Genomic DNA, 13,386 nt, shown 5'->3' with positions numbered 1-13,386 from the left:
CCCTTCCCAGGTGCTTGTTGGGTGTCTTCTTATTCTAGCTGTCATAGAGCTGATCCTCGTACTCACAGAAAACTCTGGACAAGCCACAATCCCCGCTGTTAGATACACCAATCCAATCCTCTACCTAGTCACATGGGTAAGAGCCCACACCACCTCCACCCTCTTTGTCTTCACTCTGTCCATAGACACCTAGCTGGAATGCACTCTTTGGGACTGAAATTAAGTCCGATTTTACCTGCTATTCCCCTCCCACCATGGCCTCCTTTTTTTTTTTTTTTTAAAGATTTATTTATTTATTTGAAAGTCAGAGTTACAGAGAGAGAGGAGAGGCAGAGAGAGAAAGAAGACTTCCATCATGGCTGGTTCACTCCCCAAATGTTTTTAAGTAATTGTTTAATGTGGTGTTAAACAACCAAGGTACAGGGTTGGCGCTGTGGCTAAGCCTCCACCTGCAGTGCCAGCATCCCCTATGGGTGCCAGTTCAAGTGCCAGCTGCTCCACTTCCAATCCAGCTCTCTGCTAATGTGCCTGGGAAAGCAATGGAAGATGATCCAAGTGTTTGGGCCCTGCACCCATGTAGGAGACCTGGAGGAAGTTCCTGACTCCTGGCATCTGCCTGGCCTAGCCCTGGCTGTTGCAGCTATTTGGGGAGTGAACCAGTTAATGGAGGACCTCTTTCTCTCTGTGTCTCTCCCCCTCTCTCTCTGTAACTCTGCCTCTCAAATAAATAAGTAAATCCTTAAAAACAAAACAAAAAAACAAGGTACAGATGTCTTGCACCTATTCATCACAATCAGTCTCTCTTGCCTAACTACTGTAATACCTGAAATTAATTTCTTTGAATCTTGTTTTTGTGGTTTTTTTTTTTTTTTTTTTTTTTTTTTTTTTTTTGACAGACAGAGTGGACAGTGAGAGAGAAAGAGACAGAGAGAAAGGTCTTCCTTTGCCGTTGATTCACCCTCCAATGGCTGCCGCGGCCGGCGCACTGCGCTGATCTGAAGGCAGGAGCCAGGTGCTTCTCCTGGTCTCCCATGCAGGTGCAGGGTCCAAGCACTTGGGCCATCCTCCACTGCACTCCCTGGCCACAACAGAGAGCTGGACTGGAAGAGGAACAACTGGGACAGAACCCGGCACCCTGACCCGGACTAGAACCCGGTGTGCCGGCGCCGCAGGCGGAGGATTAGCCTATTGAGCCGCAGCGCCGACCTATTTCTTTGAATCTTGAGGAGTTTTTCTAGCTCTCAAAGTAACTCTGCTGAAATGTAGAAAGCAACTTTCTGCTTTCTTGGCTAATTTTCCACACAAGTAGGATGAACAGAAGTGAGGCAACAGGAGAAAGTTGGATAGTGTCAAGAAGGATTTGTGTGCCAAATTCTCGTGAATTTCTCTCTAGCTCCTGGTTCTGCTGATCCAACACAGCAGGCAGTCATGTGTACAGAAGAACTCTTGGTTCCTGTCCCTGTTCTGGATTCTCTCAATACTCTGTGGCACTTTCCAGTTTCAGACTCTGATCAGGACACTCCTGCGGGTAAGGAGAAAAGAGAAGGTAATGTAAGGAGGCACTGTGGGGCAACTTCTGAGTCAGATTAATCAAGTAACACTGTATCCAATGTAACGTTGATCAAGTAACATTGATCCAAGTAACATTGAACAAGTAACATCAAGTAAGTTGAGCTCTGGGGTAGAATCCTATTAGCGGGATTTTGTAAGATTTTAATGATAAGCATTGATCTGTGTAGGCTGGTTGAACTTAATTTGGATGGAAGGCTCATTTTCTCCATTTTCTGTTTTCCTCACAGGATAGCAATTCTAATCTGGCCTACTCCTGCCTGTTCTTCATCTCCTATGGATTTCAGATCCTGATCCTGATCCTTTCAGCATTTTCAGAAAAAGATAATTCATCAAAAGTGAGACTTTAGCATGCCCACCTCATATTTTACTTTACTGGATGGTACTAACAAGTGCACCTTTGAGATGTGAAGGTTTCATGAAGGTCTTCTGAGCCCAGAATAAGAGCGTACAAACCATTTTATGACATAAGAAAATAGATAGTGACTAGAGCATTGAAATACTGATGTTCACCCACCAATCGTCAGCATTAGCAATTAATTCATACACCTATGTCAGAAAATCTAATTATCATTCTCCTAGGGACTGTAGGGTCTCCAAATAAACATTTGTTGACCAACTGACTTCAGCATCATATCTAGTTTTTAATGCATCATATCTAGAACAATCACCTCCTGATTTTACAGTGACATAGAGCTCCTTTTTCTAATTGATTTACTTTCTAAATTTTTCTGTCTTTCAGAATCCATCAGTCACAGCTTCATTTCTGAGTAAAATTTCTTTTAGTTGGTATGACAGGTAAGAAATGCCTAGAGTCTGGGTTTTCTGTATTCCTAGCCCCTCAATCTTCTGAAAGTGATGGGAAGCTGGGTGTTTACAAATGCCTCCTGTGTCTTCTGTTTCTCTTTAGAACTCCTCGTTCAGTTTAATGCAGCTCCTTCATTGGGCAGAGTGGAAAGCTGAGGAGAGGGCAGAGGGGGGTTTGATCTTGGTGGCCTGCTGACCCCAACCCTAACCCTAAACAGGAGAAAAGAAGGAGGCGAAAGGACAGGAAAGGGCAGGTTTTGTGGCAGGCAGTGTGGCACTTGCTGGGAAGGCAAGAGTTAAAACAGCTGGTGGTTGGAGTGGGCCTCCCTCCTTTGTAGTTTCCTGGGCCCCTTTGTCAAGTTGATGAAGCCCTGGAGTCCCTTCTCAGAGAATGTTTTAAATACATAAAGATCTAGGATTATAAAGGAAACAAATATATTTATATGCAGATATCAAAACATTTAAAAAACAAATTTATGAAATGGTAATAGTGAGCTTCTTTATGAGTGCATTAGATTACAAGATTTACTGGTGGGCCTAATAATGACCATAATTTTAAAGCAGTGATGAGTTATGGAAACTGAACGCTGATATCTTCTGGTGACAAAGGCACCAGGAACTCCTTTTACAACTGTGGTTGGTTGTTTACATTCAAATTAGAAAGAAAGGCTAGATTTCAGTCAGAAGCTACTACACATGGAGTGTTAATTTATGTCCCATTCATGTTCTCAACACCAGGTGGAGGAACTCTGATCTAGAAAGATAGCAAGGAGGGGGTCTGCTCCATTTCTTAAGGGCACTGTGGAGGTCCCTCAACTGAGATGTCAGAGTGCGGAGAGGCAGTCAATAAGGAGGAAGGAGCAGGAGAAGAGGAGGTTGTTAATTCAGTAGTGCCCTCCTCTTCCTCTTGTGTGTCTTCTTCTAACACATTCCATTGGCCACAAGGACTCTCTTTTCTGCTCTCTACTCCTCTGTCAAATTCAAAGGGCCATGAGAGGGGGACAGTAGAGCAAGGGAGAAGTCCCATCCTTCCGCTCCACTGTCCCGAAACTGGAAGGCAGGTTTTGACGGAGGCAGTGAGGAGACGGACTTCTGTCCCAGCCTGTCGGGTCTCAGTCTGGGTGTCACTCTCGTTCCAGTGTCGTTCTGAAAGGTTACAAGCGACCTCTGACACTTGAAGATGTCTGGGACATTGATGAAGAGTTTAAAGCCAAAACAATAGTGAGCAGGTTTGAAGTGCACATGGCAAAAGAGCTGAAGAAAGCCAGGAAGGCATTTCAGAAACGGCAGCAGAAGAAATCCCAGAAGAACTCCAGGCTGCAGGGCTTGAACAAGAACCAAAGTCAAAGCCAAGATGTTCTTGTTCTGGTAACTTTCCCCTGAGAGTGTATGTTGTGTGTGTGTGTGTGTGTGTGTGTACTTTCTTTCTCAGGCAAGAAAGCATCAGTGTCATGGTGATTCTGTCATTTTTACAATACTTGACCCTTTTCGGTGCATTTTGTATTAGTAGTAGTACTCACAGCACCAGTAACAACTTAGCAATGGATACATGCTAAGATATAATGCAGTTCTCTCTTTTGAGTAGATTTGAAATTTTTCATGATAATTTTTTTTTTTTTTTTTGACAGGTAGAGTGGACAGTGAGAGAGAGACAGAGAGAAAGGTCTTCCTTTTGCCGTTGGTTCACCCTCCAATGGCCGCTGCGGCCAGCGCACTGCACTGATCCGATGGCAGGAGCCAGGTGCTTATCCTGGTCTCCCAAGGGGTTCAGGGCCCAAGTACTTGGGCCATCCTCCACTGCACTCCCGGGCCATGGCAGAGAGCTGGCCTGGAAGAGGGGCAACCGGGACAGAATCCGGCGCCCCGACTGGGACTAGAACCCGGTGTGCCGGCGCCGCATGGCGGAGGATTAGCCTATTGAGCCATGGCGCCGGCCTCATGATAAATTTTTTAAAAACAATCCCTTAGCATTGCTGGAATTTGCACCTTGCTTAGAGTTAATATTAGCAGATAATTTATTAATTCATTCACTTGGAAATACATATTGAGTACAACTGTGTGTCAGAAGCCATTCTGGGCACTAGGTGTGAGGAACAAGCCTGAAAGAATGGCCATCTTTGGAGAGTTGGGAAATAGACAGTAGGAAATGGTGTTTTGATGTTGTGGTAAAGATGTCACTTGAGAATGCCAGGGTTTAAGTCCAGCCTCTACTCCTGCCAGTGTGCACCCTGGGACACAGCAGTGACAGCTCTGTGTCTGTTTTTATCTCTTTTCCAAACAAATGAATAAATAAAATAACGACTTTAAACTAATAAACCATAAACTAACACATATGTTACGCTTTGAATGTACTAAGTGCTGTCAAGACAGTAAAATGTGTTATTGTGTTTGGATTGATGTGTCACATTAGTCAGTGCAGGCTTCCCAGAGGATGTGACTTTTGTATGACATCCAAGTGATGAGAATAGCCCAACGACAGTCAGAGAGGAATGTATTCCAGTGTTCAGTGTGGGGGAGCAGGAGTGAGACTGAGAGGGCACATGTGTGGCTGTTTGGAGGAACTGGAAAAAGGTCCAGGAGCATGGAAAGAGAGGCTGAGCATGGGGTCAGATGAACTCTGGGAAGCAGACAGGGCTGGGCTGGGTGGATTCTGTGGACCATAGTAAGGAATCTGAATTTTATTTGAAGTCTGGTGGAAAACCAGTGGAAGCTTTTGAGTGGAAGAATAATATGATGGTTTTATATTTTTCAAGCCTTGCTTGGACTTCTGCCTGAAGAATGGAGGACTGTGGGGCAGGATTGGAACTAGGAGGGGGCTGGGGCAGTTATCTAGGTAGAGACGGATCAAATTGGACCTCAGTGAGGGAACTTCTGAGAGGGTGTCTCTCGTAGAAAACCATGGAAGCTGAGCCTGAGAAACTGAGATTTGGGGCATGATGAAACCTTGGAGTATGCAGTAAGGTGGAAAAGAAGCTGCTAAGTGAAGTATACTGCCCCGTGTATTAGTGTGTGGACCTCCATAACAAAGGACGCCAACTGAATGGGCCAGAAGTCTGAAATGAAGATGACAGCTGACATGCCCCGTGTGACACCTCCAGGGGATTGGCTTCCTTGCTTCTTCTACTTTCTGGTTTTGCCTACAATCTTTGGTGCTTCCTGCTTTGTAGATGAGTCACTCCAGTCTCTGCCGCTGTGATCACATGGCCGTCTTTTCCCTTTTTTTCAATTAAACTTTTGATAATTTTCTTTATTTGAAAGGTGGTGAGATAGAGAGCGTCCATCTTCTGATTCACTTCCCAAATGCCTGAAATACAAAGGGTTGGCTGAGACTGAAGCCAGGAGTTAGGAACTCAATCCAGGTCTCCCTTGTGGGACTCAGGAACCCAGTCCCTTGAGTTTTCACTGCTGTCTCCCAGGTTCTGCATTAACAAGAAGCTGGAGTCAGGAGCTGGAGCCAGGAATGGAACCCAACACTCCGACTTGGGAGATGGGTGTCCTTTTTTTTTTTTTTTTTAAAGATTTATTTATTTTATTTGAAAGTCAGAGTTACACAGAGAAAGAAGGAGAGGCAGAGAGAGAGAGGTCTTCCATCCACTGTTTCACTCCCCAGTTGGCCACAACGGTCACAGCTGTGCTGATCCAAAGCCAGGAGCCTGGAGCTTCTTCCAGGTCTCCCATGCATGTGCAGGGGCCCAAGGTCTTGGGTCATCTTCTACTGCTTTCCCAGGTCATGGCAGAGAGCTGGATAGGAAGTGGAGCAGCCAGGTCTCAAACTGGCACCCATATGGGATGCCAGCACTGTAGGTGGCGGCTTTACCCACTACGCCACAGCGCTGGCCCCATGGGTATCATAACTACTAGGCTGAACATCCACACGCCCTCATTTCCTCTTAGAAGGACACCAGTCATATTGCAGTAGAGCCTACCTAATGACCTTGATTATGGCTGTAAAGACCCTGTTTCGAGGTAAGGGCACTTTAGACACGAGGGGTGAAGACTTCTACAAATCTTGTGGTGGAGCATAACTCAGCCCATAACATCTCACAGCAACCACAAGCAAGGAAAGAACAGAAGAGGCTTCTAAGCATCCAAAACATATATCACACTGCACTCGTTCCCCTTAGTCTCAGAACTGCCCCTTGGGCCCCCACTCAGTCTGTTCTTTGTTTCTACGTGGTATTCTTCCAGCACTGTTGCCTGGTTTTCTGATCCAAAATGAGCTACCAGTGTCAGGAGGAGAATAGCAGTAGCAGCTAGAAGGGTGGACGAGAGCACAGAGGTAATGAAGAAAAGATCAAAACCTATGCAAAGTGGCCGCAAGGATCACAGACTTAACACTCTGCAGAAGTTCAGGGCAGGAAAATCTTAAACTGTGCAACTCTGGGGACACTTTTGTTTGTTTTTGTACCTAGGAAGAAACTAAAAAGAAAAACAAGAAGTCTGGGACCACAAAAGACTTTCCCAAGTCCTGGTTGGTCAAGACCATCTTCAAGACCTTCTACATGGTGCTCCTAAAATCATTCCTACTGAAGCTAGTGTATGATCTCCTCACATTTCTGAATCCTCAACTGCTGAAGTGAGTCCCCAGCCCACGGGTCATCCTTTCAGGGATGATCCTCTTTGCTTCTGTCTATGCTTGCAGGTGCTTTTTATTAACTTTCCAGTTTTAAAAATGCTCATGGTTAGGCCGGCGCCGCGGCTCACTAGGCTAATCCTCCGCCTAGCGGCGCCGGCACACCAGGTTCTAGTCCCGGTCGGGGCGCCGGATTCTGTCCCGGTTGCCCCTCTTCCAGGCCAGCCCTCTGCTGTGGCCAGGGAGTGCAGTGGAGGATGGCCCAGGTGCTTGGGCCCTGCACCCCATGGGAGACCAGGAAAAGCACCTGGCTCCTGGCTCCTGCCATCGGATCAGCGCGGTGTGCCGGCCGCAGCGCGCCGGCCGCGGCGGCCATTGGAGGGTGAACCAACGGCAAAGGAAGACCTTTCTCTCTGTCTCTCTCTCTCACTGTCCACTCTGCCTGTCAAAAAAAAAAAAAAAAAAATGCTCATGGTTTTCATCTATCTTTCAGCATGGTGTTCATGAAGAGAGCAAGGAACTTTTCGAAATCGAAGACAGTATTTACTTTAGTCTTTCTCTTTTCCATGTCCCTCCCCTCTTGGGAGGCCAGATACTTGTTAGGATTCTTCTTTGTTGAACAGCACTGCTATGGGCTGAGCCAGATCCCAGAGGTGTGCCGCACTCTCCAGGAGCATGATACCTCATTCACAACCTGCCATGGTAGATTCAGGTTCCTTGTGACCAGACTGCAATCTGCCATACTCACGAACGAGCCACCTCCAGGGAAGCCCTTCTAACTCAGCCTGAATACGTGTCCTAATTTCTTTTCAGGCTTGCATTGTCCAGGCATGAATCCATTTGTCTCACACCAGTTCTTTCACCAGGGAGTCGGGGAGAAGCCAGGCCAGGCATTACAGTGGCAGCTCTGTGGAGCATTTCTTTCATTATCTATTGTCGCAGGCATGGATTATCCGCTCTAAGCTCTTGCTGCTCATCGCCAAGTAAAAGCAAGGACTCTGGCAAGACTGCAAAGTTTAGGTCGTGCAAAGGTGTTGGATGATTCTGGTCACTTTTTGTTATCTGCAGTCTCAGGGAAGGGTAGCTGGCTGTCACCATGAGAGTGAGGAGCTCCCAGAGGCCTGACAGGCATCACTTAGTTGATTTCACACTGACAGGTTGCTGATCACCTTTGTAAGCGACCCCAACTCGTATGCGTGGCTCGGATACATCTTCGCTATCCTCTTGTTTGCTGTGGCTCTCATCCAGTCGATTTGCCTTCAGACTTATTTTCATATGTGTTTCAATCTGGGCATGTGTGTACGGACAACGGTCATGGCTACAGTGTATAAGAAGGTAAGCATATGGGGACTCTGTCATACTGCCTTGTAAAATTTGTTTTATAAATTTAAAACTATTCTAAAATAAAATGTAAAAAAAAATAAAAATTGAACCTGGGAAAAAAAGGTAAGCAGAATATGTTAGATATTCCTCAAAACATCTTAGTTGCATGATATTTTATATAAAAATAGAGGAAATTTGATGAAAATAGCTGATTTCCACAATTTTGACTTGCCAATCTCTAGTAGATTTCTCTGGAAATTAAAATATGAATATGAAAAGAGTGTTTGCAAACATGGAGTGGGGGTAAGACTGGGGAGGGGGAGGATGCACCCCAGAGAAAAGTCGCCTTTCAGCCTTGAAGCTTGGTTACCTGCCCCTCCCCTCCTGCCTCTGTTGATAAGGTGAAAATGCCTGGGGAAAGAATACCAAATCAGAAAAGAAGCTGATCAATGGTCAAAATCTTAAAGTCACCAACTTTTAATCCAAATAATGACACGCAGCTCACAGACCTGGTGTTTCCATCTCAAATTACAATTTTGTCGGTGAAAACAGAATATTCCATGGGCCAGGAATGCATCTCTCCAGACCAACGCTTCCCTAGCAGCTTCTTTTTCTCCTCTTTAGCAGCTGACAAGATCTTCCTGGGCCTGATCCCTTCCTGAGATTTGTAAATATGTTCACTCTGATTCCTGAGCTCTGCCTCCTCTTTCCTTGTCATGATTTTCGTCGCCTTCCCTCTGATGTGTTTCGGAGGCTTGACTTCCTCAGGGCAATTCTATTTTCCTTATTTTCTCAATACCAGTGTGAAGTCTAACTTTGTCCCTTAAGAATGAAAGCGCAGCAGTTGTGATCAGTGACTACAAGCTTGAGGGGAAAGTTCATACGTGAGGAGATCGGAGGTTTTATAAGTCAGAACATCAGTTGCCCCTCCCTCCTCCCTTCCAACTTTGGAATGTTCCAGCATAGTGACTTCTCTGTTACAGTTCCTACTTTTCTCCTTTGCTTTCCTCTCTTGGAACACCAATGTGTTTTGTCTGTCCCTGGGTAGATATAGACTCATCAAGAGACACTGGAAGGTAATCCAAGTGTCTTTAGATCAAAGTCCAGTCAAGTCCTTTGGACTCCATTACCCCTACACTGGAATTTTTCTTCTTCAAAATTGATTTTTTTTAACCTCCTTATTCCTGTTGGAGATATTAGATTTCTCATAGCTGACAGGTTTTGAGGGGCAACTGACTAGGCTCTCAGCCATTTGTCATATTGTGATTTTTCATCCCCACTATTTTGATTATTTTTTAGAAGATTTTTAAAAATTTATTTGAAAGGCAGGGTTACAGAGAGAGGGAGAGGCAGAGAGATCTTCCATCCACAGGTTCAGTCTCCAAATGGATACAATAGCCCACATGGGGCCAAGTCAAAACCAGGAGCCAGGAGCTTCTTCTGGATCTCCTACATGAATGCAGGGACCTAAGAACTTGGGCCATATTCTACCACTTTTCCAGGCCATTAGCAGGGAGCTGGATCAGAAGTGAAGCAACCGAGACTCAAACCAGTGCCTATATGAGATGCCAGCACTGCCAGCGGCAGCTTAACACCTAGCAGCCAGGTCTTAAACCAGCACCCATATGGGATACCAGTATTGCAGGCAGAGGCTTAACCTGCTATGCCACAACGCTGGCCCCAATATTTTTATTCTTAAAATATTTAGGTTTTGTGATCTATTTGATTATTATAACCCATAAAGAGATTTGTAAAATAGAGCCTTTAATGATAACTTCACTCAAATTATTATTGCTATTAAAAGAGTAAAAGAAAATTACTAATTTCATATGTTTAGACAAGGCATTGTTGTTTGTGGAATATTTTTCACATTCATTATCAATTCATAGCTCTGGGAAGTAAGTTGAAGTAAGTACGTTATCCTTATTTCACAGAGAAAAATAAAGTTTAGGTAACTGCAGTGGGACTTGCCTCTAGGCAAGGACTATTGGGTCTAAATCAGTGATCTTTCTATATTGTTGAACTATGTTGAGAAAAGAAAGATATAGTGATTACCTAGGAGGGTAATTAGATATTGTTGGTTTTTTTTTTGTTTTTGTGTTTTTTTTAATTTTTATTTATTTATTTATTTATTTATTTTGTTTTTCTATACCAAAGAGGTGACATAGCAGTAAGCTATTGCCCCCAAAACCTTGATGGCCAAATATTTTAGGATTTTCTTCTTTTTAAGTATAACCAAGAATCTTGATATGTTACCACCCAAATGAATTAAGATAACTGAGCTCTAGGTGAAGGATGGAGTTAGGAGTGCAGGATTGCTGGGAGCCCACATACTGTTTTATGGGAATGAGAGAGTCTCCCCTTCATTCGAGAAGATGCAGGCCACACCAGGTGGTGCCTTAGTGAGCACAGTGCAAACTGGTTCCAGTGCTCTGGTGCACTTGTGCAAGGCATCGTTGTAAGTGATAGACATATTGGTGTTAGCCTTCTGCTGTCTCTAATGTGAGAGTATGCATCTGGATATCAACTGCAAATAATGTGTGAACTCTGCCACATTTTTCTCCATTTTAAAATCTTTAGCTTTCTTGGGAATGGTGGCAACCTCCTCATAAGAGTGAACCTCCAGGGACAGGAGTTCAGCATGTCGCTCGCTCCACAGGCTCATGGAGGAGCGGCAACGGATTTGCTGTTGTTTCTTTCCCCGGTCCTCCCTGGATTAGCTGCCCACCCCCATCTCCGCGGAGGAGCGGCACACCACCGGCCGGCTCTCTCAGGGGTTCCTCAGATGTTCCTCCTGCATGTTGTCTCTCTCCTCCTTTATAGTCCTCTTCCACCAATCCCAACTTTGCTGGCGTTCTCTCCCCACGCACTGAGCACGCTGCTCTCCTCCAATCAAGGGCAGGATCAGCTCCTGCAGCTTGTTAGCCGAATTGGTGAGGCAGCTGTGTGGAAGTTGTTTACTCCCTCTCAGCACCATATGGTGGGAGATCAGATGCATAGAGTTAGTCTTAGCAGTTCCAGTAGTTTAGTCTAGTCTTGGTAATCTCAGTATTTGTCCTCAGTATTTATTTGTCCACAGTCTTAGTACTTATTTGTCTCCCAGGCAACGGGCCCTGCCATGTTACGGGAGACAGGCCCTGCTCCCCACACAGCATACCAGTTAAGAACGCCCCTTGGGAAGGCTCCAGCCCATAAAGGAGTCCCTGGGCTTGAGTCCTGGCTCCACTTCAGTTCTAGCTTCCTACTAATGCATACCCTGTGAGGCAGTAGGTGATGATTTGGGTCCTTGCCCCCCACATAAGAGACCTGGATGGAGTTCCTGGCTTCTGGCTCCAGCCTAGCCCAGTCCTGGCTTTTGCAGGCATATGGGGGAGTAAACCAATGAGTGGAAGACCTCTCTGCCTATCTCTGCCTCTGTGTATGTCTCTATGCCTTTCAAATAAGTAAAAATAAATATGTAAAAATGTTTTTAAAGAATATAGCTCCAAATAACATTGCTATGCCAAAGTCTCCAAGGCCTGGGTCAGTACACATTGGTTTACTCTCTTCTCCGACCTTTCTCTCTTCCTTCCCTTCACTCTTCCCTCCTTTTCTACTACATCTCAGTATTTGATCCTTTTATGTGTGCCACGTAGTACAGTAGCAAAATGGACAGATATAGCCCTCGTCCTCATCGAATTTACATATGGTAGAGAAATAGAAAAATACAACCACAGTCCATTGTGGTAAATGTAATGATAGAGGTAAGTGATGAGCATTATGGGAGTACACAGGGGCAACATCTTCTCCCAAGAAGTTTTATCTAAATTGACACTAAAAAATAAGTAGAAGTTTTCCAAGCAAAGAAGTATGTAGATGGATGCAACTGAAGGAAGAAGGAATAGGATAAAAGAGTGGCCAAGAAGGGAGAGAACACGGTGTGTGAGATATAGAAGCAAGAAGTCACTGTTCCTTAGAGAAGTCGTGTCCATATGGAGCTCAACGCTCCGTTGTGTTCTCATGTCCAGAGCTTCCATTTATACTCCCCGGTGTCCTCGTCTCATCCATGGGTCCTAATTCCAATCTTTCTCCTTAGGCCCTGACCATATCCAACTTGGCCAAGAGGCAGTACACCATTGGAGAAACCGTGAACCTGATGTCTGTGGATGCTCAGAAGCTCATGGATGTGACCAACTTCATTCACTTAGTGTGGTCCAGTGTTCTGCAGATCGTCTTATCCATCTACTTCCTGTGGGTAGAGTTGGGACCCTCAGTCTTAGCAGGTGTTGGAGTGATGGTGCTTCTCATCCCAGTTAATGGGATACTGGCCACCAAGAACAGGAATATTCAGGTAAAGTAACAGTCATCTTGGCAACACATGCCTTCTTTAAAGTCTACCTCTTTTGCTTTCTCTACTCTAATTATTGTTGGGAGTTTGGACAAGACAAACCTGGTGGAAGACTTTCCAGCATGCCAAATGTACTTGGCTTTCTCTGTCTTCCCTTTTCATGTCACTCTTTTTTTTTTTTTTTTTTTTTTTTTTTTTTTTTTTTTTTTGACAGAGTGGACAGTGCGAGAGAGAGAGAGACAGAGAGAAAGGTCTTCCTTTGCCGTTGGTTCACCCTCCAATGGCCACCACGGCTGGTGTGCTGCAGCCGGCGCACCACGCTGATCTGATGGCAGGAGCCAGGTACTTCTCCTGGTCTCCCATGGGGTGCAGGGCCCAAGTACTTGGGCCATCCTCCACTGCACTCCCTGGCCACAGCAGAGAGCTGGCCTGGAAGAGGGGCAAGCGGGACAGAATCCGGCGCCCCGACCGGGACTAGAGCCCGGTGTGCCAGCACTGCAAGGTGGAGGATTAGCCTAGTGAGCCGCGGCGCCAGCCTTCATGTCACTCTTAAGAGTTCATATACTTAGAGCCGGCACTGTGGCTCAGTGGGTTAATGCCCTTGCCTGAAGCGCTGGCATCCCATATGGGTGCCAGTTCTAGTCCCAGCTGCTCCACTTCCAATCCAGCTCTCTGCTATGGCCTGGGAAAGCAATAGAAGATGGCCCAAGTCCTTGGGCCCCTGCACCTGCATGGGAGACCTGGAGGAAGCTCCTGGCTCCTGGCTTCGGATTGGCGCAGCTCTGGC

General features: G+C 45.6%; 1 protein-coding gene across 4 annotated transcripts in view; it reads left to right on the top strand.

Annotated features, from left to right (window-relative positions):
- Positions 1-13,386, top strand: part of ABCC2 (ATP binding cassette subfamily C member 2) — a 67,621-nt gene that overhangs the window by 12,258 nt on the left and 41,977 nt on the right. For 2 of the 4 annotated variants that reach the window (XR_016222025.1, XM_008270326.5), the window contains exons 3-10: positions 11-136; positions 1,394-1,528; positions 1,800-1,907; positions 2,312-2,367; positions 3,516-3,744; positions 6,789-6,952; positions 8,107-8,284; positions 12,348-12,602. Coding sequence is in view for 2 of the 4 variants with exons in the window: in XM_008270326.5 (XP_008268548.2) it covers positions 11-136; positions 1,394-1,528; positions 1,800-1,907; positions 2,312-2,367; positions 3,516-3,744; positions 6,789-6,952; positions 8,107-8,284; positions 12,348-12,602 (1,251 nt within the window). In the remaining 2 variants the exon portion in view is untranslated. Of the gene's footprint in view, positions 1-10; positions 137-1,393; positions 1,547-1,799; positions 1,908-2,311; positions 2,368-3,515; positions 3,745-6,788; positions 6,953-8,106; positions 8,285-12,347; positions 12,603-13,386 lie in introns of all 4 variants that reach the window. The other 2 variants (XR_016222024.1, XM_089314514.1) reach the window with 1 other exon arrangement.

This window comes from Oryctolagus cuniculus, chromosome 15 (assembly GCF_051225735.1).
Source record: "Oryctolagus cuniculus isolate XC-2025 breed Fujian yellow rabbit chromosome 15, ASM5122573v1, whole genome shotgun sequence".
In the NCBI taxonomy this organism is placed as follows: domain Eukaryota; kingdom Metazoa; phylum Chordata; class Mammalia; order Lagomorpha; family Leporidae; genus Oryctolagus; species Oryctolagus cuniculus.
Note: the sequence above shows the minus strand (reverse complement) of the source record. Positions and strands in the feature narration are given on the sequence as shown.